The 26,760-nt window shown below is 52.9% G+C and overlaps 5 protein-coding genes across 5 annotated transcripts; 3 read left to right on the top strand and 2 right to left on the bottom strand.

Annotated features, from left to right (window-relative positions):
• Positions 1 to 82: 82 nt before the first annotated feature.
• On the bottom strand, positions 83 to 1,239 carry V2A60_001598 (SANT/Myb-like DNA-binding domain-containing protein; the record flags this gene model as incomplete). Its single annotated transcript, XM_083252957.1, has 2 exons — positions 83 to 782; positions 905 to 1,239. 2 exons carry the CDS (start codon positions 1,237 to 1,239, stop codon positions 83 to 85), a joined length of 1,035 nt encoding a protein of 344 aa, XP_083109083.1.
• A 12,291-nt stretch (positions 1,240 to 13,530) lies between these two features.
• On the top strand, positions 13,531 to 14,610 carry V2A60_001597 (CAP Gly-rich domain-containing protein; the record flags this gene model as incomplete). Its single annotated transcript, XM_083252956.1, has 2 exons — positions 13,531 to 13,770; positions 14,122 to 14,610. The coding sequence occupies 2 exons, from the start codon at positions 13,531 to 13,533 to the stop codon at positions 14,608 to 14,610; spliced, it is 729 nt and encodes a 242-aa protein (XP_083109082.1).
• A 2,046-nt stretch (positions 14,611 to 16,656) lies between these two features.
• V2A60_001596 (RING-H2 finger protein) lies at positions 16,657 to 18,475 on the top strand (the record flags this gene model as incomplete). The annotated part of the gene is made up of 3 exons (XM_083252955.1): positions 16,657 to 16,893; positions 16,968 to 18,040; positions 18,115 to 18,475. 3 exons carry the CDS (start codon positions 16,657 to 16,659, stop codon positions 18,473 to 18,475), a joined length of 1,671 nt encoding a protein of 556 aa, XP_083109081.1.
• Positions 18,476 to 20,952: 2,477 nt separating this feature from the next.
• V2A60_001595 (uncharacterized protein) lies at positions 20,953 to 22,135 on the top strand (the record flags this gene model as incomplete). Its single annotated transcript, XM_083252954.1, has 5 exons — positions 20,953 to 20,996; positions 21,052 to 21,179; positions 21,319 to 21,349; positions 21,398 to 21,468; positions 21,525 to 22,135. The coding sequence occupies 5 exons, from the start codon at positions 20,953 to 20,955 to the stop codon at positions 22,133 to 22,135; spliced, it is 885 nt and encodes a 294-aa protein (XP_083109080.1).
• Positions 22,136 to 22,958: 823 nt separating this feature from the next.
• Positions 22,959 to 23,981, bottom strand: V2A60_001594 (glycosyl hydrolase catalytic core-domain-containing protein; the record flags this gene model as incomplete). Its single annotated transcript, XM_083252953.1, has 1 exon — positions 22,959 to 23,981. The coding sequence occupies one exon, from the start codon at positions 23,979 to 23,981 to the stop codon at positions 22,959 to 22,961; it is 1,023 nt and encodes a 340-aa protein (XP_083109079.1).
• Positions 23,982 to 26,760: the final 2,779 nt, after the last annotated feature.

The raw sequence follows: 26,760 nt of genomic DNA, 5'->3' as shown, positions 1-26,760 counted from the left end.
AGTTCAGAAATCAAAAGGAAAAGAGAAAAAAAAAAAAAAGAAATCAGGCTAAATAGCCCAGATATATCGAAAAAAAATTGCATCATTCCATTCGTCGTCGATAGTTGCTTTCTCGCAACCTGCTATCCGGGCTGCCAGGTCGCTTCATCCGGCCGTGATCTTGCTCCGCGTACATGGGCTGCCCAGATTGATGCCCATGCTGCGGCGGCATCCCGTGGTGCATGCTCTGCGGTGGAGGGGGTCCGGACAAGTGTACCGAGGGGGGCGTAGAGTAAGCCGTGACGCCCGTAGTCAACTCGGCGACACCGGGCAGTGGACCTGGCACTCGGGGTTGCGGCTGGGGTTGGATAGGCGGCAAGCCATGTCCCATCTTGTAATTGTAGTCGCCAGGGTGGGACGGAGGATGTGGTTGCTGTTGCTGCAGTGGTGCCGATGTGACGGAAGCTGGCATGGGATGTGGTGGCGGTGGGCCGAGTTGCATGGCGGCATCACGACGGGTCATGACACTGGGTGGTCGGGAGCTGCCCATCGCTCCGTAATTCGATTGTGGTGGTGATGCTCGCATGTCTCGCCCTACGCTCTCTTGCGAATGTGAATGAGCATGGCCTCGAATCTGGGAATTTCGACCGGCTGCCTCCGCATTGACGGCAGCGAGTGTGAATGGAGTCTGGCCAGCTCTCCGTGCCATGTCGTGCTCCCCAAGCTGCCAGTGCATGGCTTCTGCTGCACGCCACGGGACTTGCAACTCTTCTGCTACTTTAGCCCACATCTCCGCTTTGAATCTATGGCCGTGTTAGTATTGCACGCATCGTTTGACGTATGGGTTGTTTTCGGCGTTTGTTGCAAAGCTGTCGTTTGCAACGACGGATAAACGATCTTGGCACATGATAGGGACGGCACTAACCTGTCGTACAGCCGTGCGAGTTTGTTCTTGCGTTCTTCGTCCCACTCGCTGCGTCTTTCTAAATAGTTCTGGTAATGCAGGCGGCAGCTGATGGAGCTTCGACCTGGCAAGCGTTTCGAGACGTCATCCCACTTCATGCCTTTGCCTCGCAGTTCGATGATGATGGCATCCTCTTCGGCAGACCATTTGCTCTGTTTTTTGACAGGTTGCGGATACGGCTCCAGACCTTGCGGAGGCAGATGGCGTCGGTTGGACGTGCTACTACCTCTTGGGGGTATCTGGGGCATCTGGTGGTGGGACATCTGGGCGGCCAGAGGAGGTGGTCCATGGGACATGGGCTGTGCGAGCATTGGGGCCGGTGCAGCGGAAGAGAATAATGAAGAGGCACGATTCGAGTCTGCTGGCGAAATTTTCGACTCATCTGAGTCCTCTCGTTTGATTAGGGAGGCGATATCCACTGTGATGGTCGTTTGAGAACCTCGTCCAGATGTAGGCTTCTTGAGATCACTCTTTGAGCTTCGTCGAAAGTTGATGGCAGCGCTGGGAATAGTTGAGGTGTAGGGAAACTCTGCCCGCGAGAGGCAGAGTAATGACTGTGTCTCTATTTGAGCCACGACTGCGATTAGGGTGGTTGCTTGCCTGGTGCGGCGAACAGGCAGGCAACTGGTTTAAGAAAGTGCTTCGGGAGATGCGAGAGATGGGCAACAGGCGACGGCGAGGTAGGGTTCTCTATAGTTGGGCTTTGGGCATGTACGCCTTTGAGGGCTCGGAGAGAAGAGAAAAAAAGGCTATGAAAAAAAAAGAGTCAATGCCCAACGTAGGCCTCCAACAGCGGCAGTCCGATATTCAGGTGTTGGGTTGTAATCAGTGGAGAGGGTAGCGTGCTCAGTGACGACAGGCGGCGAGGGTTGGAGAAGGAAGGTATTGAATTTTGGATTGCAGAAGGCAAATGTCGGGTACTGATCAATGTAGCAGGAGAAGCAGAGTTAGGTGCGTGGTGCGAATGTGCTCTATCTGGAGAGAAGGTGTAGAGGTAGGTTGGCGTCAAGGAACGGTCAAGTCGAGAGAGGCGGTTAGCGAAAGAGGGCAGTACAGTGGTACTTGTACAAAGAGTGGAAGAGATGAACAGAGGAAAAAACCTGGCCAGAAATGGTCACAGCAAGCAGTGTTTATGAGGCTAGGCGGAAGCATGATTGGACATGCCGGGGTTTCATCCGACCAATGGGGGGAGATGAGCATAGCAGATGAGGCAGAGACTGAAGGCGGCAACGGGCTCAGCACAGTACCACTGAGTTATTGTACGGGGTGCTTTGTACACGTCTAAAAACGCCTAGCCCGGGGCGCCTGGATTTGACAAGGATGTCTTTTTATTATTTTTATTTTATCTAATTCCCTGCATGTCTTGCCAACAGATCGGGTCGCGAAAAAAAAAATGAACGCACCGGCAGGGGTCCCCTCCAAGGCAATGTGCTCTTCTTTCACCCGAGTCACAAGCATGCCCAAGTCCACATCAGGCCCATCAATGAGGAAGCGTCAGACCAGCAAGGCCCAGGTCAAAAGAGAAGGGAATAGGTAATAAGTGGGAGGTGGAAGCCCAGACTGGAGGAGGGGCGTGAGGGTGTGTCGAGCCAGGGGTGTGTGGACGGGGGGGTGTTGTTCAGGCAATCTGGGCTTGGGTATTTTTCTGGAGTGTTGGCAGAGTAATCCGTACACGTATAGGTTAAAGCAAGTAAGTACACACAGATCCAAATGTCCAAGCATGCTCTAGTATGGGCTGCATGCTGGGATAAAGGCTCAGCAGAAAGTGGTGGCTGGCTCCATGAGCGAGCAAGACGGGAGGTTTGCTTTGGTTTGCGGAAGGGAAGCCGGAGGACGGTCAACCCCTTCAGTAAGCTAGCCAGGGTGTAGCTAACTGTCAGGAGGGGTGCAGCCCGGATATGCATCTCTTGAATGTGGTGCCGTCCGTCTGTGTTGTGAGTGTGTGGTGTGCCTGGAGCATCGTGAGCTAATGTGGCAGGGCGTGTCCAAGGAGGGGTGCGGGTTGCGGCAGAGAGGCGGACGAAAGGCATCACAATTATCTATTGGGTCGGATTTAGAGTTCCATCTACGTATAGTTGATGGGGTCAAATGCCGGGTTTCTGAAAATCATTGATTGGGTGAAATAAAATCGTCCTACTGTCGTACAGATGCGCGCGCGGATAGATTGGAGCAAGATTGGGGAGGATAGATGCAGGGCTGACTGAAGCTTGCCCCCGATTCTTTGCCAATCGTACAGTTTTTGCACTTGGACTAGGGGCATTTGTATACATGAATGCATACATATAAATACACTGAAGAAAGGGATGGAGAGAGAGAGAGAGTGAAGTGTTAAGGGGGGTTAAACGTTTATGAACACATGCGCACAAAGGTTAAAAAGGGGTGTGTGAACGATGTGATGTGATGTGACGTGCAGAGGCAAGTTGACGCTACTGATAGACAGCCCAGGTTCACGACAGGACCACGAAAGTGACCAGACACAATAAGAAGAGGAGAAGGCGAGACAAAACAGAGACAAAGACGGGTATGAGCTGAGAGGCTAGTCGTGGTGTGCTCGCTAAGCCAGAAAGGGACACGGGCGGGAATATAGCTGGGGATTCGACTGCCAGAGACGAGGCTATATTTTATGCAAAGCTAGCTAGCAATGTTGGGGGCAACTGAGCGAGTCGCAGCCGGAGGGAGCCGCAGTGAGGAGGAGTTGGAGTTGTAAGCGGAAGCAGAGAACGCGGTGAGATGAGAGTTGATGGAGGGGGGGGGGGCGGCAAACTCAACAGTAGGAAACTCTATGATTTGGGATAGGGCAGAAGGGGGTCCGGAGGGTTGCGACACGAGTCCGTCATTGGGTTGCGAGCCACTTGAATGGACGAACAAGGGTCCTCAAAAGCAAAGCGGTGGGATGATGGGTCAGGGAACCGGGACGAGTTTTTTTGTAAAACAGTCAACATGTGGCATGGGCTGTCAACAAATGAATTTGGGGAAAAGTCATCGTCTCTCAAAACTGTGACAGCAGTGTAGCACGTTACTCTATGTTGTTGCACATAGTAACTCAAGTGGCCAGTCAATAAACAGATTCATCATCACTTGACAGCCTAGACGAGGCTCCAGAGCCGCCCCCCCTTGCCCTTCCACTCGCCTTCCTTCGGGGGCCTTGTTGTGTTGTCCTGCGTCTGATTGATTGATTGATTGATTGATTGAGCTGATCTGGCATGGCACGACATGTTAGCGGGGGGAGTATGTCTGTGTGTTAGCAATAACAGAGTGCGTGCCACCGTGAGCTGCAAGATGGCTGACGGGAGAGGAGCCCTGGCGAACACCGCGCGGGAAAAAAGCAAGACTTGTTCGAGGACTCTGATTCAAAAGAGACGGTTCAACTAGGTTTAAAGAAAAAAAAAAAGACGTTGCGCATCCAGAGCGGCCTCGCTTCGCCTCGCGTTGAAGAATATGGAACAGGCAGCATGAGTTTTGGCTGCCAAGTGTGTAACATGGCCTGATGCAGCGTTTTTTAGTGCCACTTTATTTTGTGCCAATGTCTTGTGCTCTGATATGCAGCAAAGCTGGCGCATGTCTGGAACAGCGTAGATGACATGGCTGGTTGTTGACTGAGACAAAGTCCACAAATCTGGGCAAGAAACACTTTATTGCTTACCGTCTCTACTTTTTTTTTCTTGTTCACACTTTCGTAGGGGCCTTCTTAACAGTCATCAGGTCCCCCTGTGGCGTTGATTGCGATAGTCTTCCTTTTACTTTTTTGTTTTCTTGTCTCGTCTCGTGCATGTAAGTGGGCAAGAGATGAAGCTCTCCATGTCTGACGAGGCCGCCTTTTGGTCACCGTGGGACTTGGTGGGGGAACAAGCGCCTCTTTTTTTTTTTTTTTTTTTTTTTTTTTTTCCTCTTTCTTCTCTTCTCTCTCGTTGGATCACCGGTAAGGATACATGATTTCTTTTGCGCAGATATTAAGTGCACACCCACTTTTCCCGATGGTAACTGGAATTGCTCGCATCCGATGGCATAAGCGGGCGTGCGAGGGTCGAGAAGATGCTCTGAAAAGATGCAGGTGTCTGAACAGTGGCCGGCTTGGCGATTTATGCGGTGCATCAAGCAAGCTCTGGAGATGATCGAGGGCATGGAAGCATCAGAATACACATGATGATGTGGTGGTCTCGGGAGCGGCCTCAGGGAGGGTGGTTCCGTGGCGGTTTGGGGGAATACCGGTGGGATTGGGTACTAAGGCGCGACAGCGACAGGGTTGCGTAGGGTTGCGTAGGGTTGCTGGCTTTCTGGCTTGCGTAGGCTTTTGAGATGATGTGCCCCCGTGTTGGGCAACTACCAGTTACAGTCATGATGTGGTCGATTCGTGGCAGGCCGTCTTAGCTGTGTAGTATTATAGACGAGGTTCATATATTTAGCCGGAATGGGTTGGAGCAGCGATTCGTTGCAAGCAAGCCCCGTCTCCGCACGGGCTGAGTCTCGAGTGAAACAGGCATCCGGAGAATTCTTTCTACTGTTCATATCTGGTCCAGAGTATTGTTATTATTATTAGACGCCGTGTACTGTGTGCTGGCTGGCGCAATGCAATTACAAAACATACGAGACAGGCTTGTCACACGTGACTGTATGACGGTGATGGCATCACCCCCGGGACATGAGGCATGAGCTGGAAGATACAAAGTCGCAGCAAAAGAAGAAGAAGAAGACATGGCCATAGCTGGGATACGAATTGAACGAATAACAAAGTCAAAAATGACGTGGAGAGTGAAATGAAGCAATGGAACAAAAAACAAAAGCATAAATAAAAATAGAACACAGGCACAACGGCGGCGTCATCAAGAAAAAAAAAATGACGTACGCTGTGGCTCAAGACACGAGTAATGATGCCTGGCACGAAGACAGACTACAGAGGACAGACCGCTAAAAAATACAGGGTTCGCAGTGCGCGCAGGTCGCCGAGAGGCTATGAAAATGCCTAGCCAAGGCAGCTAAGAGGCAGCGTCAGAGGGCAGCGTCAGACCGCTAAAGGCTGCTGTGAAGTAAGTACTTGGGGCGCTGGGAAGGGCTAGCGACAGACACTGACCGCTGATGTGGCACAGGCAGTTTAGCGCCTCGCTGCATCAACTGAGCGGTGCCGTGCTTCTTTCGGGCAAGTACCTACCGCATAGCAAGTACCTGAGTAGCCAAGTAGATATCCAGTACCTACACATGGACTAAATCGAGTAGACTTTACAGGTATCTACCTATCTTTTTCCTACCTACCTACCCATCTTCCTACACGGTTACCTGAGTACCTTATATACTTATATACCTACCTAAATGGCCAACAAGGCACCCCCCCTCATCCAAACCCCCACCACCCGCATAACCTGTCACGCCCGACTGACAGCTGGACCTGCACTGTCTCTCGGCTGCCTGCCAACCCGCTCGCCAACCCTGCAAACACCACCATCATTGCACACACACAGACAAACACACACACACACAACATCTCACTACACCACAATCATGCCAACCTCTCTATCCCACACCGGTTCTTTGTCATCGTCCTCTTGACCGCCAGCCCCCATCGAATGAGCTAGAACATGGACAGCAGTTCATCGGTCAAGAATTACCACCTCTTCGATACGACGCTAACCAACCCACCCCTTGTGTGCAGTTGTCTGGGACTTTGCACCCTCCCACCCACTCCGTTGGCTCTGTTCGCTGCCTCGCCATCTATACAATACAATGCATTTACTTACCGCATGGCTCCTTTTGACTTTGATCTTCTCTTCAACTTTTCCAGGTCCAATAAGGAATGCCGTAGGCCAAATTTGTCATCCTGGGCCGTCGGCGCCGGTCCCATCTCGACGCTTGTCAACCCCCCCCCCCCCCCCCCCCCCCCCCGCTCCTCATCGTCAATGGTCCGTCACGACTCTGGGCTGGGCCCTTTGGGCTGGCCTTCTCCGACATGCTGCAATATATTCTCTTCCACGCCCTCAAGATTGCGCGGTGGCGGATCAGGCGGATCAGGCTCCTGCGCGGGCCGCCGGTGGGCTGACTCTCCTTCGTAATAAATTGTTGGCGTTCCTGGAGGTGGCCTCGTTCCCCTTTCCTTGGGACTGCAGCTCGCTCTCGGCTGGGCCGCAAAACTCAGGGCAAAGCCAGGACCAGCCGCTCCTCTCGTCGTCTTGTCAAGTTCTCACGTCCTGCCACCAAATCGATTCTTGTCTTGCCTAGCGTGCCTGGCTGCCGGCGCACGTCAAGCCACAGCAAGCCCCAAGACTCCTACGCTGTATCTGGTGCCTTCCTTCAACAGCGAATGACAGCGGCTTGGCTCCTTCTTGCAAGGTTCAAGCCCCCCAGCTTGTTCATGCGAGCCGGGTGCTCAAGCCATCCATCATCATTTATCCCCATCCTTGTCCTCCTCTTCTTCCTCCTCCTTCTCGTTCTCCCCTTACTCAGTACTCGACTCGCGACGGAAACAGGCTACCCGTGCTAACCATACTCGGTCACGCCGTACACTTATTAGTACCTCGCTCACAAGCTCAAGCATCGTCGTCCTTGACCCTTCTTCCCAGGCCCTCCGCCTGGGTTGGCTTCCAGAACTCATCTAGCGTCTCCCGCCCGGCAAGAACCAGGGGGTTATTATTGGAAACTAGAAACAGCATGAATAATGCCGCACCACTCTAGCTTCTTGCTGGTTTTCTCATGACGTCCTTCTATTCGCTCAGCCTGACTCCGCGCGAGTCCACTGCAAGTCCACTGCACGTCGACAATCGTGCATGCTGTCCCAACACCTCATCTGCCGCTTTTTTTTTGTGCCACTTGCTCATTTCGCGGGGCCCCGATTTTAGGAATGTGTATCCGGAAAAACCGAACTGTACTCGAGTAATGGCATCGAAATAAGTAGCTTGCGTCGATTTAGTTATTAGGCACTTGCTACCATCCCACCCACATGTGGGCTCACTTGCCGTCGCTTCACCACTTGCCACAACAAAGAAGACCAACTTTGTGCGGTCAAGCAACTTGCTTCCTGCCCGACGTACTACTGAGTATGGTGACATTGCTGTGGCTCCCACTTCGCCCGGTCTGTTTTCTTTCTTTCCAGCCACAGTCAACCACTCTTGATCATGTTGTGCTTGTTGACCGGCCCCAATTTTCACCCTGTCTCCGGTCAATCGGATTCATGAAATGGTCTGCTGTGTCTCACAGTACGAACATTTGTAATTCTACCTCTTTCCTATCCGGCTACCCGCCGTTGTCCAGGCCCCTCGGTGTGGTTCGTCTGGCTCGGCGCCGCCGTTCGTTGCTGCCCCGTTCAGAGCCAGGGCCACACACTGATGCTAGCTTGTGCCACTACCAGTACCTTGGTGCGAAGAGAGAGTCCGCCGCCAGATGCTTCCGGGCAAATTTTCTTTTAAAGTTGGGGCCGCGAAACGGTTTCCATTTTGCCTATGTGACAAGCTTTTAACCAGGGGTCGGTGTGCAGGGCTCCCGGTTACCAGACCATTGGGCTCACGGACGGGTATGGATATTCAAGCAGCGCGCAGAGTTTACCGAAAACCTGCCACCACCAAATGCCTTTTACATTGCTCCCTCATGTATAATCGAGCCACAGCCGTGTCATTGGGCAGTGGATACTGCTGCAAGCCAAGACCGCTTTTTTTTCAGAGCAGATATTTGGCATCCAAGATGCCAGACAGACTTGCGCCTTGCATCTCTTCTCGCGTATGTACGAAATCAATGCCCCCCAACCCCTCCCCTCCCCATGGCCTACCGGCGATGCCCGCTATACCCTTGTCGCCCCTGTCTCCGTCTAATTAATGATGTGCACAGCATGGAATAATTGTGGCTTATAAGTTGCCCAGCCTGAGATCTCGGGTCCAGATGGAGCCACAACGGACAGCACAGCACGTACAGAGTACTTACTGGTTGACTGGTAGGTAGGTAGCAAGGCGGGCGCGCGCCAGGACTGACTGATATATTGCCGGACTCTTAAGCCTGGGCACTTCACCACGTCGACGATACTGCGTTCACCCCTGCAACGTGTCCTTGGGCCCCCAACTTCAACCGGGTCGATAAAAGGGAAAAATAGCCGCAGTTCGCCGACGCTTGATAGATTGAACGTGTACGGAGTAGTCGTCTGCCACCACAAAATAATAAGCCCCCTATAGTCGTACGCCATGGCACAGGACGGCAGGGCTTGTCGTCCGCAGCTGTGCGCTCGCTCCAGCTGCTGCTTCTTGGTTGACAAGACTAATCACTGGCGGAAGCCACCGGGCCGGACCCGACTAGCTGGATCAATCCCCACTACAAACAATCTCGAGGGGGATGACATCAAAAAGCAATCAAGGAACAAAGTGGCGCTTCGGTCGCGGTCACTAGTTGAGTCAATGCTTGGACTACTGAGCTCAGCTTATCCGATTTGCGAGACGTTCACTCCATCGCGCCAAAAGCGGGCAAAGGGGGCCAAATGGCAACAGGCTAAAGCAAGTGAGGCTCCTCAGCCCGTGGGCTGGAAAGGAAATCCTCTCCGCCACCTCTTGGTTATACTTCAGCTCGCCAGCGCAGGCGTTTCAGACAGAGTGCTTTATTGAATGGCAATCGCCCGTTTTGTGATTTGGCTGACCAAAACCCCCATCTCCGAGAATGTCGGGCATGCCATCCCATCTCTCCCGGCACCATGGGTCCGCCACTGTCCGTCGCTTACTGGTATTCCATTGGGCAGCAACAGAACGCCACTGCTGTCACCCATTTTCCCACACGTTAGGCTGTCAATGTAATCCATACCTACGTACGGAGTACTGAGTACACATATACCCTCCCTTTCCACACCGATGTTTTTCTCAACTACTAATACTCTTTTCATTAGCCGAATGAGCTAGGCCGGGACCGCCAAGGTAGTTGTGTCTCACTCATCTATGAGCCCTAGTGAGCGCGTGAGCTGCAATTATACTTTTTTTTTACCCTTCATCCCTGTCACGATTATACGTACTTTCATCAGCATCTTCCATGTCACAGTACGGCAGTACCGCTACTTACATTCCTAGCGGCACGCCGTGGGCACTGGCTGTGGCTGCTATTGTCGGGGAAGGGTAATCTGCAAATCGCGACGATGCCCAGCATGGTGTGGTGGATCTGTGGCGTCTGCTGCATGGGTCGCTGCCCTTCTGTCCTTGGGAAAGGGGCGCGCTACAGAGAGAGGCTGCGAATAGCACCACTCAGCCCATTCGAATACGCTCGACAACTCAGTGCTCACCTGGCCGGATTGCCGCCCAACGCATCACTTGTTCGTTCCCGCGTGCCAGGATGTAAGAAAAAGGTGGCTGAGAGCAAAGCAAGCACTGGTACCAGCAAAAGCAAGCATAACACCCGTGCCGGATCCCGCTCCGCGACATGACTTTGCCTGCCTGACCGCCACCAACAACACCATGAACCAGAGCCTTTCCGTAGCACTACTAATGCGTACGTGCATGCAAGTTGTCTCTTTTTCTTTTGATACCAACGCCCCTCGCAGGCGTGCCACGCGTGCCACGCCCCCAGCACCGTCGCTTTGTTACGCCATGAACCGGGTCGCTGGGTGAACATGGTGTTCCAAATCAAGTGGATGAAAGTGAGCACAAGCTCTTCATCCCGTGATGATCACAAGGTTGCCTGTTGCTTGGTCTCTGTGTACGTGTTCATCGACAGTCGGGCCGCCACCGCCTTGCCACGGAAGCCACTTGTTAGCCCCATACACTCACTCAGCCGCGTGCGTTGGCATCTTTTGCGTTTGAATAGGTTGGGCAAATGATACAGCTTCCAGGTCAATGCCGCCAATGCACCGCTCTGCCTTGGGCTGGGCTGGGCAGTGCCTGCGGTGAAGTATTTTCCATTCCAACATGTTGACCGCTAGTTTCGTCTTCTATTTTTTTTTACACTTTCGGGCTGCTCGCATTGTAGAGGGTGCATTGTGCCTACCGCTTGAAGCGCCATCAATGTGAGGGCTGCCAGCTTGGCTTCATGTATGCAACCCACTGCCCATCGTTGGGGGGGGGGCAAAGGCCAGAGGCTTGGTGCCTGTCGCTGCAGAACATTCGGTCAGTGATTTAGTGGCCCAATTATAATAGGCAGTGCCTTGCGCAGCTGCAGCAGTTCATGCACATCGAACTGGACGAGCAATATATACGATGCCCTGGCAAGCTGAGTTGTGATGTGTCCCTTTGCTATACTATACTTCCCCTTGCCCACCCCGCGTCAACCGGCGCAGCGTGGAGGCGTATTCCAGAACCAGAACCAGATGGGTGACACTGCCCTGGCTTAATTTGCCGATCCCGAGCCTTGGGTGAGGCTTGAAACTATCTACTTGAAGGTGTTCCGTGCGTTATGTGTTGGACATCAGTCATCGCAACAACTTGCAGCCTTGCGGAGCGGAGCCTCGGTCTTCTTTTTCCGTCTTGTGCAATGGACTTTTCTCGGTGTCGACGCTGCATTCAGGTGGTACGAAGAGGAACAGAGCTGACTGCACCGTTCCGTGGCCGACCAGCCTCGTAAACGGGTGCCGGCACTGATAGTCGGTCTGTTGATGTTTCGGGGCTTCATCTTCTTCCTCATCCCTTCGGAAGAGAGTCGCCTCCCATGGCATATCTATGTAAAATGCTGTCATCTGTTTTTGTACGGCGCGAGTCTGTCCTACATGGTGGGGGTCAAGTGAGTTACTTATTACAGGGTGCTGGTTCTGTCGGTGGCGTAGTTGCAGCCCGTACCTAGCAAAAGACCTCCATTCACTCGCATTGCCGGTAGGAAAATTTGATTGGTGCAGGTATGTACTGGTGAGCGCACACGTATGTGAGGCATACAGACGGTTTTTTTCTGCAGGTGGTGCAGCATCGACTGTTGTGAAACGCCCACGGGAGGGCACAAGTCATTTGCGAGGGGAGTGAGTGATGCCTCTTTTCTCCCTATTGTCGGCGTGGTGCGTGTAAGCGGAGCGCAGCTATCTATGCATTTTTTCTTTTTTTTTGTCATGATGCCGTGGTATAGCGGATAAAGATTGGCCGCCTCATTTTACCGCGTCAAGCTTGCCCGTTGTTATTTGTCAGTGGTAGTATCAGTTCGATTTCATCTGCATCGCAAGATCTGGGAACGAACCATTGTGAGGCATAGCAGCCCGCAAAAGTTCGCGAGTATGGTATGAACCCGGGGACATGTGCCACGATTTTGGATGATAATAGCACGTTTATAAAAGTCACTTCGGCTATTACGGGGTGGGGAGGGGGGGGGGGGGGGGGTATGCGAACCGTTTGACTTGGATGTATCATGTTGTCCCCGAAGGGAGAAGGGGGGTCAAGGTTGGCCCTCGTCTTATTCACACAGACCACCGCCAAATAGACGATATCTCTGCATGAATGTCAACGACACATGACGCGTCTTCATCTTTTGTAATTGCCGGACGATGCCAGGAATAAGCCCCCCTGCATCATGAAATCGAATTATTTGTCGTATTGGGCCCGAAGACTAATGAGACAGGCAGCTGCCTTGTCACAGCCTATACATCGCCACATGTGGCTAGTGGTCTGGTGTGGCTTGCAGCTCCTCTTCCCCCACCTCGAAACACCAAAAGACCCTGACATCGATGAACCACTTCGGCCATTCGTCCCTCTTGCATTGTGCACCCCTCGTTTCCGGGTTCGGGTATCCAGATTGCAAGACGCGTACTGCAGCAAAGGCCACCACCTGGACCAAGTGTGTCAGAGACATCAGCAAGCTCCTTTGACGAACCCCCCACGTTGTGTTGAACCAGTACGGCGCCCCTCCGCTTTGGCTCATAATTTAAGCAATTTCGCAACCAGCCAGCCGGGAAGGACGGGCTGGGTACTTTCTTTTTGGTTTCTCGACTGTCTCGGACCCCTCTTGTGAGGATCGTTGAGAAGAAGACACAAGGAAGAAAGCAAAAACAAAAAAAATACAGGATTAATTAAAGGGGCTTAAGCGTTTCTCCTTTACTCTTTTTCTGTAAGACCCCTCACCCCCTCCCTCCCCTTGCATGCCAGACAGATCCGGGGGGGAGGAACACGTTCCGCGACTCAAGACAGGCACACAAGACAAGGACAAAGCGTTGCAAGATTGGGGGCGCCTGCAATTGAGCAGGTAAAAGAAGGAAAAAAAGAAGCAAAAGTTTCATCTAAACAATGGGACGAACATTGATTCTTTTACCTAAGCCTCAAACAATGGGATGTCATTTCCCCGTTTTCCTTTTTCGGGGGCAGCTCCTTATGGTTCCTTTTTGGGAGCCAACTATTGTCCAGCATAACATTGTTCGCCTGATGCATTACCTACGATTATTGGCTAGAGCATGGACCTCAGAGGCTAACCTTTTTATTTCCTTTTCTTTACCTCTAGTGCGTAGAAAACGGTCCAAGACGTCAGCTTATATCGCAAGTTGAGCCAGTGGTTGACTTGACGCCAACCGCATCAAGACATTTCAGCCGTTTAATTTGTTTTGCTCTTCTTGTCTCGGGGAGCGGCTCTTTCTTCTTTTTACAGCCCAAGGCAAATTACTATTCTCACGAAGCAAGCAGGGAAGAGTCACTCACTGACGGGACCGAGCCGAGGCGGAAACCGGCAAGAGTGAAACCATGGCCGACGTACCCATGTACGTCATCTCCGAGAATGCCTCGTCTGAACGTCGCATTACCCCCTCGTGGAGCATCGACACGTTCAAAACGAAGCTCGAGCCCATCACGGGAATCCCACCTTCGGCCCAGCGTCTCAGCCTCAAGGCTTCCAAGGCGACGGAGAGCGTCCCGCTGGCGGCGGCGGACGAGGAGAATACCCTCCTGAGCAGCTTTCCACTGGCTGCGTACGGCGAGATCCATGTAAGTTTATATGATTTCTTACTGTTCTGCTTTGCCAATGTATTGTGCGCTTTTTACACTTGCTTTCGGCTCTTTGTGGATGAATGAATAAAACTCGGGGAGGAGCCGCCGTTCAAGACTGCCAAGGCATTGTCTTGTACTGTACATCGACTTGCTTTTGTCTACGAGATGACTTGCATATGGCGGCAAATCTCGACCTGCACACGCACAACTTCCGCCATGGTTCAAAATCCGATGCGCCAATAGGCTCATTTACAATTACTGCGGCTATCATGCACGAAAGAGCTGGAGATGTCTACCCACGTTGCTACAAGAAACAGGAGTGCAATCAACTGCTGACAGCCACAACAGGTAGCCGATACACGTCCAGCGGGGATGCGCGTCAACTTCAATGATACTTCGGGGGTGGAACGGTATGTGATGCCCGAGGCGGAATACGAAAAGAAGTCGGATTCGGTGCTTGCGTGGAAGAAGGCGCAGAAGCTGGGCCGGTTCGACCCCAACGCGCCGGACCAGGAACAGGCCCGGGTATCCGCCTTGGAAGAGGAGATTGAGAAGCGCGGGATCGCGGTCGGGAAGCGGTGCCGGGTCGGGGGCGAGGACACGCGACGCGGCGTGGTCAAGTACGTCGGCGGGGTCGTGGAGATTCCCAACGGCGCGGGACCCTGGATCGGGGTGCATCTGGACGAACCGGTGGGCAAGAATGACGGCAGCATCGCGGGAAAGAGGTACTGGGGCGAGGCGTCGGCGATGAAGCACGGCGTGTTTGTGCGCCCGGAGCGGATCGAGGTGGGCGACTTTCCGGCCATGGACGACTTGGAGGACATGGAGGAGATTTGAGGGTAGATGGCAAAGAGCAGGAGAAAAGAGACGGACGCGTGGCTGGAATCATGACATTAATAATATCCTTACCATGGCATAACTTGCTTGATGTGAATTGCTTTTTATTTTAGGCGTGCGTACGTGTGCGCTGATATGTACGTACAAGCCGGAGGGCTGGTTATCAGAGACCACCGAGGTGCCATAGGAGGGAGCGCTTTTGTCTTGTCATTATGAATTTTGTTTTTTGCTTTTCTTTTTCTTCAATAATGACGTCTTTTTTTTTTAGTATCATGAGGGCTCTGTTGAGGGGGGTTAGCAAAGTTCCGGCTTCCGAAACCAACTTCGTGTGCCGGGTTCTGCATTGACAGGCCATGTGGCAGAAGACGGCGAGCGTTGCAAGGAGAAAGGAGGGGGGGGGGGGGGGGGGGGGGGCGCGAATTGTGTCTTTACTATTCTCCTTTTTTTTTCAAATTCGAACTTACGTTTCCATAACTTCCGAGAAGAAGGAAGTACTTTTCTCAAATGACGTGTTTGTCAAGGGCACACGAACAAAAACAAGAAAAGGTGGAAGCAGACAGACAGACAGACAGACAGACAGACAGACAGACAGACCGAGAGAGAGAATGTGCCTCGTCATATTGTGATAGGGAGAGTTCTAGACCTTTGCCAGGTGGCGAGTTGGTGATAGCGCCGTGGCGGTCTGGGCAAAGGCTTGGCTCCAAGACGCCAATTTTGCATGTCGCAATGCGAGCAGAGCACTGAAAGAGGGAGCCAAAGGACAACACGGACGGATGTCATTGCCTACGGTGCTAATTCGAGTGTGAATGGATTTCCGCAATCGTGTCGCGCTGGGTTGATTGTCTGGTGTGTGTTGGGCGTGATGCTCTCACTTGAGTAGCTAGGACAGCGTGAATGTCTTTTTCGACACCCCTCCATCAAGGACACTCACAAGTACCTACTTACACCCTACACCCACTGTACGCAGATACGTGCCCAAGGTAGCGCTGCTGTTCGGCATCCCAAGGACCCGTTGCATGCGGTTTCAGCGTATTTGTGTGTGTGTGTGTGTGTGTGTGTGTGTGTGTGTGTGTGTGTGTGGCGTCCCATTCTCTTAGCGCAGCCGCTTGGTAAAGTCAGTTTATTATCTATACAGTTGACATGTGGATGGGTAGTTACATTTTGTTTTCTTAAAGCCCTGTAGCATCTCTTTTTATTGCACGGGAAAAGAAAAGAACATGAAAATAAAAGGAAAACAAAATAATCAAAAAGACGCAGTGGCAGTTTTGATGTCCCGGAAATGTAGATGGACCGTTTGAAACGGTAGAGCGATACATTACGTACGGTAACCGGTACGGAGTCTTCACTACCCGCCCCGTCCGTCCCGCACCTCACGCTCGTTGCGCCGCCTCGCCGCTCTCTTGCCTGTCCCACCAAGCACCAACCACTGCGCCGCCATTATCATACCAAGAAAAAGCCACCTGAACGTCTTGGGCCGCGCAGTTGACTCGCTCACGCCTATCTTCTCTTCTCCTCTTCCTCTCTTCCTTGGCTTGTTTTTCTCTTCTTCTTCTTCTTCTTCCTCTAATTCGTCTCCTTCATCATTACCATCTCTTCCCAGACTCGTCTCGATACAACACGAGACAAACACAGCAAATCGCCAACCCCCCCCCCCCCCCCCCCCCCCTCCCCGCACCACCGCATCGCTCTTCTCCGGGTCGGCAGCTTCCGCATCGACCGGACTTGTCTGCGTCGCTCTCCAGCAGGCTGAGCTGGTGCGCGCGCCCGTTCAATTCTTATTCCCTTTTTTTTTTCTGCGGCACCCCAAATGACTCGACCAGGTACTTAAAACCGATGGTTTCGCGGGCTACATCTGCCGATTCCCACTCGTCCTGAACTGTGCCGGGCCTGGCTTCGTCCATCTCCCTCTTCTCGCTGCTGTTGGCTCCCGGAAACGGGGGACATCATCTACCGAAAACCGGCTTCATCCCCGCCCCGGTCGCTTCTTCGATAGCACGCACGGCCTATCAACATTTCCTCATCGGCGACCTATAATCTATTTCCATCATGAGGCGGCTTGCTCGCGCGGCGGCCATCGCGGCCCTCGCCCCCATCCTCGTATGTTCGCCGGCGGCTGCCTCGGACGACATCTCGACCACATCGCCCCAGGCCGAAACCCCCGACTGGCTCAGGAACGAGAACCTCTCGCTCAAGCTCGTCAATCCGGCCACTCCGGCCCCCGAGTATCCGGTCCTGCCGCTGACTAGTAACATGGGCATGAACGAGTCGCTCAATACCGGCCGGGTAGGTTCACGGCTTTACCCCCTTCTTTTTGAATAGAGCGAATGGCAAAGACTAATGCACAGCAAAAATTGCAGACTATGAACATCCAGGGCGACATTGTCCTCGCCGACCAAAACAACTTCTATAATCTTACCGGGCCCGGTCGCATTGCGTACCTCTGCTGCGACGACCCCAGCAAGCAGGACAACTTCGCCATTAGCCCCAGCAAGATGCTCAACCAGCTCATGGGCGTCAATCTCTCCGCCATCATCCTCTTCTCGACCAAGACAAACTGGTGCTCCTTTGACCGCAACGACGGGCCTTCCTTCTCCAGTATCGTCACCATGGCCGACAAGGGCGACGCCGCCGACGTCCTGGCCCATATCAAGGACAAGCGGGCCAACCAGACCCTCTTTGTCAACATCAAGGGCAACACCACCGCCCCCGGCGTGCCCGACCCGGCCGGCGACGACCGCGGCCACTCGACCGTCGCCATGAGCGTACTCTACAGCATCACCGGCCTCATCACGCTTCTCTTCCTCGCCATCATCATCACCGGCACCGTCCGCGCGCACCGCCACCCCGAGCGCTACGGTCCCCATAACGGCTTTGGTCGCCGGCCTCGGCAGAGCCGCGCCAAAGGCATTGCCCGCGCCGTCCTAGAGACGCTGCCCATTGTCAAGTTCGGCAATGTTGACGAGCACGCTAAGCCCGACCCCGAACTGGAGCTAGAACCGACGGCGGCGCCGGCGAATGCCGCCGAGCACGGCGGGGCAGATGCGCTGGCCGCGGGGGGCCTGAGCGGCGGTGCGGATGGTGCGGCGCCGGCGACGGCAGCGACGACAGCGAAAAAGGAGACGGCAAAGGCCCTCGACGAAAGACATCAGGCGCCGGTAACTAGCTCTGGTGTTGAGTCTGGTGCCGGCACTGGCATAGGAGCTGATACGGGTGCGAAAACCGGCGATGCACCCGCGGCAGAGACGGTCAAGGCGGAGCATGCCGACGCTCAGAGAAACTCTGAGCACGTAGAGGACCACCTTGGATGCTCCATCTGTACCGACGACTTTAACGTCGGCGAGGATGTACGAGTTTTACCTTGCAACCACCAGTTCCATCCCAGCTGCGTTGATCCATGGCTAGTCAACGTATCCGGCACGTGCCCTCTCTGGTAAGTCATTCGTTGCACTCGTGTGCACGCATCTCTCTATGAGCAGTAACGAGAAGCTAACCCCTAATTACCAGCCGTTACGACCTCCAGCCAGGTCGCCACGCAGGGGACGCGGCATCAGCCCCCGAGCTGCCGCCGCCTCTGGCGCTGGACGCCGAGGACAACGAGTCGACGTCGTCCTCCGCGCACCACAGGACGACATCGTCGATGCGCCTGTTTGACATGAGCCGCCTGCGGCACCTGTCCCCGCAGGAGCGCATAGCGGCGCTTCGCGAGATGCGGCGCCGAAATGAATCGTCTCCACGTCGGGGCGAGATCAACGAGGAGACGGGCACCAACGCCGACAGTGCCGACGGGGAGGAGAGCGGACGCGCTGTCCGCTTGGCTGCGAAGCTGCGCGACAAGTTTCGCATTCGGACCCGCGCTCAGACATGAAGGTATGAGCTGGCAACTGAATTCCGAGTCCCCTCCTGTGCCTGGTAATTTTCGCAGCCTTTGGACGGGCGGTATGCATTGGGCCATCGAAGAACAATGATAACAACATGCAACAACATACAACAACGATAGCGGCATGGTCCACGAAACTTCGACTAACGAAATACTCATGTAACACTGCTAGATGTATATATACTCTCTAGTCTTTGCTTTTCTTTTCTTTTTCCTTTCGCGAGCGAGGTAATGGGAGTCTGGGAGAGCGCACAAACACACACATTGCTATGATAACCACAACTCAAGCACGGCGTTTGGGGATAATAGCCATTGTCTTTTTTTCTTTTCTTCAAGAAAGCAGCGGGATTGCATATCAAGGTTGGAACTAATGTGAACATGATTTAACACAAGACGTCTAACCATAATTGCTGTGCTTTGGTTTGTACGCTGCGTGCGCATGAACTGGGTGACCTGTTGCTGTTGTTTGTGACAAGGGGATTGGAAAAGACTTGCGGTGCGACGGGGACTCAAATGACCTCTCGAGGATTTGTGCCTCGGTCCGCCCGCACCGCCAGCGGCCTTTCCCCTTACCTCGTCTCTTTCCCATGGATGTTGGTGGAAAGCTGATCTGACCCTTCTCCTGTCGACCATTTGAACATGCTCGTCGTTCGTTGCCTTAAATGTGCTACCGTATATTTCCCGCCACTCGAACACAAACTCGCTTCCTCGTCGTCCCCGTTCCCAAGTCAGCCCTGCCTGGTCCTCCTCTCCTCCCCCCTGTCTTACCGACCACCGGTATCCCCCGAGATGGCAGCGTATGCATGCCCTTCTCCTGCGTCCGGTGACACCGTCCGGTTTTCTGCGAAGCGCTCTCGGTCAGGGAAAGAGGGGAAGCGGCGCAGCGGGGACGGGGTGTACAACGAGGTGTTCGTTTCACGGCAGACAATAGTCTGCATTGTCCGCAATATTGTGTTTTCTCGTTCTCTCGCGAGAAGACCGGGGCGCCAGGGGGGGGGGGATAGTCTTTTTGGATTTATTGGAAGTTTTTCTCTCTCTCTTTCTTTTTTTTTTCAGCTCGTATAACAAGTTATCTCGAATAATGTGTAACTTTCTGGATTTTGGTCGTTATTGACCGCTCATTAGGTGGAAAATAAAAAGGTTGTCGGCCGTCCGTCCCATCGATACTTGGACGGGAGGGAGGACGACAAAATACAGCCGTGATGGGCAATACGTCATCTACATCGCTTTTCTGACCTTTGTGATAAAAACACACTCCCTAACAACGGTACTTTGAACCTGGGCTCTGCGGCTGTGTTAGTGAAGAGTACTTGCCCTCGCAGAAGGTACGCCCTCGAGGCACGCCCAACACACCACAGCGAAACTTCTTGGTCGCCTGGTGACCACTTGCTGAGCGCGCGCCGCTTGTCCTCGTTTTCTCTCCAAGCACCTTGTCTTTTTCTCCTCTAGTCTATCAATTCTCCTGGCTCATCATTTCTTTCTTTCTCCTTCTTTCTTCTTCTCTGCCTTGAAATCCGTTTCTACCGAGAGCATCTCTTGAGACTTCAAGGACCAACGGCCCCGATTGGGACGACGAAATCCTACCCGAAACTCCTGGCTTCTCCTATTATTCACAAAAGTGCACATCCGGTCGCCATCTTGTATTGTCTTCCATGACTAACTTTTTTTGAGATTCGCTTTTCCTTTCGAACAATTGAAAAAAAAAAAGAAACAGGTCATGTCCTCGGCCTCGGATGGACAACTGTCGGTGCCCTTGGGAGGTCAAGTAGTCAGTGTCGTCTTGTCCCTGGCGGCCACCACTGCGCTGTCGCATTTCCTGAGTACGTCTTCCTCGTCCAACCATAAACCACAGGTTGCGTTCTAGGTTCGCGCGTTTTTTTTTTACCCAGTCATAAGAGCTGACAATGAGTCTGACGTGTATTCCAGCGCAACGCATACTTGCCATCAAAGTCTGGCGACGACTACCCCTCGTTGCGTGGCGTACGTTTTCCCGTTGCTTGTTCCTGTTGAGAAGGTGTATGACGCAAGAGCTGATACTAACGGCTTTCTATTACACTCGTAGTCGTCTTTGCTATATACATTGACTCCTATTGCTTCGTATTTGCGACGGCCATGCTCCAGCATGCCTTCGGAGTAAATCGCAACGTCGTGATTTGCCGCAGCGCAATTCTACTATGTTTGGCATGCTATGTGACAACAAAAGTAAGTTGGATCGTCATTTCTTCTTGAGATGACACATGCTAACCAAGGTTTTAGATAGTTAGTCATCGCCCCTTCCTGATGGGGTTCGCCGACTGTTCTAACGTTTGGCAGTTTATCTATTTATTTCTGGTTGAAAAGGCAGTGAGTACAATGCTTCTCGTAGCGAGTCTGACTGGCTAAAAACAAACCCGCGTCAGCACGTTGTTCGAGGATCCGTGAAGCGGCGACTACAGTCAAAACTGTACATTTTCAATTCGTTTGGTATGTTGGGAGTATACGTTGTCGTCGTTATTCTCAACTTCATCTTGTACGTACCTATACTTGAGCTCGTGGCAAGTCTTTGTCAACTCTAACATATGTAGTCGAATTGCGCGAATGGAAGACGGACAGTGTATCATCGGCATGCGGAGTATCTCCATGATTCCCCTGATATCGTTCGATGCCGTGGTTAACGTATACCTGACGATGCTCTTTCTCATACCATTGAAGAGTACGTATATTTCGGGGTGACAGCTAATAATTGAGTACAAAGACGAATACTGAAAAGATAGACTTGCATTCATATAAAAACATGCCACAGACTCACGCTAATGCACGACTTCGAACGGTTGTCATTCGGACCTTTGTAGGCTCGTGCTGCACGCTGGTGAGCAGCATTGTGTATGTCTTTCCCTGCCTCTTCAAGGTTCAAAGACTAACACAGGAAAGCAACCTATCGGTTCTGATGGCCCTTAACGGCGAGCCAGGCTGGGTATGCCTCCTATGCTGCAACTGCGATAGTGCGTAATCAACTTGATCGGCTGGGGTCCGGCACAAGGCACTAACTTTTGAGCAGTTCTGTTTTCCGCCGTCGTTATTCAGTGGGTGACATCAAGAGACAATGCCGGGACGTCCATCAGCAGTTCTTTGGGAGTCTGCAACCGACACAACGGACCGAACAGCACGCATCACGCCGCACCGGGCACGGCGCCGCGCAACAAGCACCATGCCTGCCACGCATTCTCGCACTGTCTTCTCGATCCGGCCGGCGGCGCATCACCGCCGACGCCAACCGAATTCCCTTTGACGACCACGACGCGCTGCTGCTCTCACGGCGCCGAGTATGACGCCGAGTCGTACTGCGACGACTCGATGAGCATGACGGCGGTCAAGATGCTAACGGCGGAGCACAAGCGCCCGGCCGTTATCGTGACGACGACAATTGAACGCGAAACAGCGCCGATCGGATCTCTGCAGTCGCCAGTGTCCACGACACCGCCGCCGCAGCAGCAGAGGCTGCCACACCAATTGCTGGGTAGACAACGCTGCTCGCACGTCGACACGGAAGCAGCAGCCACAGCCACCGCGGCTGTGGCAACAGCAACGCTGGGTGAGTTGAGACGGGGCAGTAAAGGTATCGCGGCGTGGGAGCCCGCCTACGGGATTCACGGGCGGTCATCATCGTGATCCCTCTGGGTTGGGTGACATGGGACGACAAGACGATGAAAAGAGAGAAGAAGAAGGAAAGAAGAAGACGGGACGGGTAGTGTGTCTACGACTGGTTGCGTGCCTCCTCGTTGCATTGCTGGGGGTATGCGTCTTGGTTATGGAGGAAATGTCTATAATATACATCTCTCCATCCTTTGCCTTTAAACGAGCTGCGTATGTTTTCCCCTTGTTCACAACGTGTCATCATAGCTGGTAGTTTGCATGAAGAACGCGCTTTAACAGTCGCCATTTACACAAAGAAAGCCATGCTTATCATTCAATTTCCATTGTAGATGATTCATGGCTTGGTATTCCAACGTAAACACGTTACAAAACCTAGTGTTGAATATGCGCATCGCCTTCCTAGTCCCCTCATACTGCGTGTTCCTCACTACTTTTGAAGGGTGTGTGAACCAAGCATGTAGAAGAGATAAAGTCAGACGTGGGAAGAAGGATGTTTGAAAATATATACAACTAGAAGGGTAAACAAGTCTCTGTGCGGTGTGGTTCTGCGCGCCCTTGTAAAACAACAAAATAACAAAATCCGTTTCGTCCAAATGTATCCGTTTCTACCAACATGAAAGAAAATCCGTAACCGTGACATCAAAATACCGAATATGTGAGTGAGAGAAAAAACGATGGAATGAAGAAAAAGAATGGGTATATCCCTAACGAGTGTGCAAGAAGTGAAGCAGATATAGTAAAGAGGGGCGAATCAAATAGCGAGGGTTGACTCGGTATTTGCGTTGAGTGTATCTGGAGGATTTTGATCGTCGCAGAGGCGGACTGAGGAAAGACATGCTTAGTTGGCAATGGCGGCGTATACCTTGCCAATGGTGCTCAGAAGGGAGTTGGAGCTCATGAGCTGGTTCTGGGCAACCATGAAGTAGGAGTAGGCCTGGAGGTAGTCGAGAGAATCAAGCTTGGGCAGGTTCGTCTTCATGAAGTCGGAGATCTGGTCATCACTGCCAAAGGGAGCGAACTCGGTGAGCCAGACTGGCTTTCCGCATGCCTCGTGGGCATCCTTGAGATGTGTGAAGAGGGTGTCGGCGTACTGGGCCTCAGAGTACCAGTGGACGGGGCAAAAGTCAAAGTGGCAGTCAGGGTTGGCGTTGCAGGAGGCCACGAAGCTCTTGAGCCACTGAATTCCTTGACCCTGTTGACCAGAGTTGGAGACGGCAGGGGCACCAATCTGGGCGCGACCCTTATAGGCGGAAAAGTACTTGGCGTGGGCAGCAGCGGCGGCCTCGGGAGCCATGTTAGCCTGGGTAGGCATATCGGGCTCGTTAAAGCTCAGGAGAGCCTTGGCACCCTTGGAGAGGGCAGCCTCCGCATCGGCGTCCCAATGGCTTGTGTGAACAGGCAGGTCGCCCCACAGCATAGGAATGTAGTTGATGGAGGAGTCAAGGTCGCCCGGGCTGGAGGCCCAGTTGTAGCCCCAATCACAGCCGTCGCAGTCCTTCTTGAAGGTGTTGGCCATGTTGGCATCGTTGTAAGCCAAGCCCTGCTTCTTGAAGCCGAGGCCGGTGCCGGAAGGAGGCGAGGCGGAGGAGGCCGCGGTGGGCTTGACGGCGGTGGCCAGAGTGGTGGGTGCCGGAGCCGGGGCCGGGACTTCAGGAGCGGCAGGCTTGCTGTCCTGGACGAAAGCGTTGGCAGTCGCGGCGGGAGCGTCGACGCCTTCAGTGACGTATACGGTGGTGAAAACGGTATGCCAGACAACCTCGCGCTTCTCAACGGGGTGCTGATGGCGGTGGAGGCTGAAGGCGTTAACCTGCTCGAGGAGCGAGGCAGCCAGAGGCAGGACAATAGCAGTCTTGGCGAACATGGTGGAGATGATTGGTGTAAGTCGACGAGTGAGAAGCTAGTCGTCCACAGGAGGTCTTCTTTTCGAGTTGCGAGTTGAAGGAAAGTGGTGAAATGTTTCGAGACAGTGTTTGATTTGATGAACTTGTCTGATATGAACAAGACAAGGAGGGGCAACGTTGAGTCGAAAGTGATTTGTCGGCGCGGCCGGTATAACAAGGAGTGCTTGTGGTGTTGAGTGAGTCTATCAAAGACTGACTTGAGATGGTATGAAAAAAAGGAAGGAAGGCGAACAGCGAAAAGAGGCTGTGGATGCAAGTCGAAGCTAGCTTGACGACGTGAAGAAAGGAAGGACAGGTGTGTAAAAGGAGTGTGAAGTGAAGAGGATGTGGGAGGAGGGAGGGTTTAAGAAGGAGGAGGACTAGGAGGAGTGAGTTGGGAGCCGAGAACAATTGGGAGATGGTCGGGCGGTGGGTGTTTGGTGGGTGGTGTGGGTGGCAAGGTGGGTAGTAGGCTGGATGCGGTTGCGGCGCATTGGCAACTGTCTGGCAGGTGGCAGATGGCAGACAGGCAAGCAATTGGTAGCTGGCAGGAGAGGGGACGAGCAAACGGAAGAGATGTTGGTGGTGTGGTACCTGATCAAGCATGTGTTTGCAGCGTTCGATGCAGGTACACACACAAACACATAAACGCACGCACACACACTCTCTCTCCCCACTATACCTACCGCTTTTAGGGAGGGGTCCAGTGGGGTGTTTAGGTGTTTGGTTTGGCGCCCAGGCCGGTGACTTTTTTTTTTTTTTCCCTCTCGGAGCGAGTAGTTACAGCGGGGGTCGGTAATCTGTACCCATCATGCCATATCACAATTGGTGCTGAGCACTGCGTCTTGAGTGCTGAGTAAAAGGAATTAACTACCTAGCATGGAGCCACCAAGGAGGCTCTTCCCAGGCGGGTCTCTAGTCACTAAGTCGATAGCGTAGAGCGGACGTACGAGTGAGTGAATACGGACGAGCGTGGGAGTCTGTTCTCAACCGCTCGGTTGGTGGGCTGCTGGTCGCAAGATGCAAATCAATATAAATAAATAAATAAATAAAAGGATAAAGGGATACCAGTAAAAAAAAACGCAAGTGGGTGGGTGGGGAAGAAGAAAGGTACCAGGGGCAGGAGCTAGACTAGAGGCTGCAGGGGATCCATCCAAGCGGGCGGCGGCAGCGCAGGTACATGCAGTGCGGTGCGATACGATAAGAGAGGTACCTACCTGCTCGGCGATGACCATCAGCCATCTAGCAACTAATAGTAGGTACCTACCTACCTAGGCATCTAGGTACTTAGGTGCGTAGGTCAGGAACTTGGCGAGCGTCATGGCTTACCTTGGAGGTGCCATGTACCAGTAAGCAGGCTGCGAGCAACCGAGACAGGTACCATCACAGAGCCACTAGAAGCCGCATGCCTAGCGCCCCGATGCATTGTCTGACCCAGTTTGTGGTGACCCAGTCGGTGGTGGTGCCATCCAGTACTTACTATCAGGTACTGGTAGTTGCCTCACAACACTCCCTAACTGCGAGAGCTGCCAGCGCTCCTACCTGCTCGGACTTCAAGTACAGCGCTCTGCAGTGCCCCTGCGCACAGGTCAACTTACATCCGCCTCCCCTCTGTAACTTAATCCAGCAGTCCATCCCTCCCGCCCCTTCAGGTCACCTGTAAGACTTCCCTTCAACTCATCCCAACCACATCCTGTGTCGGAGTATTGGGTTGGGGTGATGCACTCTCGTCCGTTGCCGTCATGCGACATCTGATCCTTTTGTTGGGCTGAAATTGGAAAGGACAATCCCTCGTCGTCCCGTCACTCGTCGCATCATTCCAATCTCTTCCAGCCACCCAGTCAACCAGTGCAAAATGGCATGCCACGACAGCTACTTAGCTTAGGTACTTACCGTTAAGTATCCGTATAGCGTAGCTACTTACCCGTTATCCCTGCACCTCAGCACTGCCTGACCGCGTAATCACTCACTGCCCTGGAAAAATTGAATTCGTAATGCTCCGTACTTATGCCTCTGGTAACTACTGGTTTCATCTATTTTATTTTATTCATCCATTCTTCATCATCCCACACACATCGTGGCAGGAACCACGAAGCAGGTATCCAGTAGCCTTGAATACGTCAGCGACTTACTCGTACGACCCAGGGCTTCTGGCTTCTTTACCAGCCAGCCAGCCCCAGCTTGAAACAAGAAACGTCCAGATTGATTCAACACAAAAGAGTTCCCGCCTCCTCATACGTTTCCCTTGATTAATGTTGTTTCATTGTAGGGCTCGACAAGTAAAAGCTAAAGGAAAAAGAAAGGAAAAGAAGAAAACGTCATCATCTTTTTGCTAGGTAGAGCATCCCGCCTCTCTCTCCCTCTCTCAAAGCCTCTGCCTGACATATCCTGGCTGCAAGTTTGGGGTTTTTTCTTTTTCTTTTTCTTCTTTTCCTAAAATTTCCTCATGCAGCACCTGTACATCAATGCTGTTTCATTTTTTCTTCTTCCTTCCTCACATACCTTGTCGCCCAACCCTGGTGTTCAGCCCAGCCACCTGACAAGTCGGGTGTGACTCCATGACTCCCAATGATGGCTCTACTGAGTATATGAGCCAGGCTGCCAGGCATCAGACCACACCTATAAGTAGAAAAGGTAGACAGAACATAAAAATCACAGGGAAAAAAAAGTAGGAAAAATGCGCCAATCATCTACTTTTACTCTTTTTTTTTCTGACTCCTTTTTTGGTCGGCGCGATGCATCTTGCCAGGACGTTTCCTG

Source organism: Cordyceps javanica, chromosome 1, assembly GCF_051103115.1.
Source record: "Cordyceps javanica chromosome 1, complete sequence".
In the NCBI taxonomy this organism is placed as follows: Eukaryota; Fungi; Ascomycota; class Sordariomycetes; order Hypocreales; family Cordycipitaceae; genus Cordyceps; species Cordyceps javanica.
Note: the sequence above shows the minus strand (reverse complement) of the source record. Positions and strands in the feature narration are given on the sequence as shown.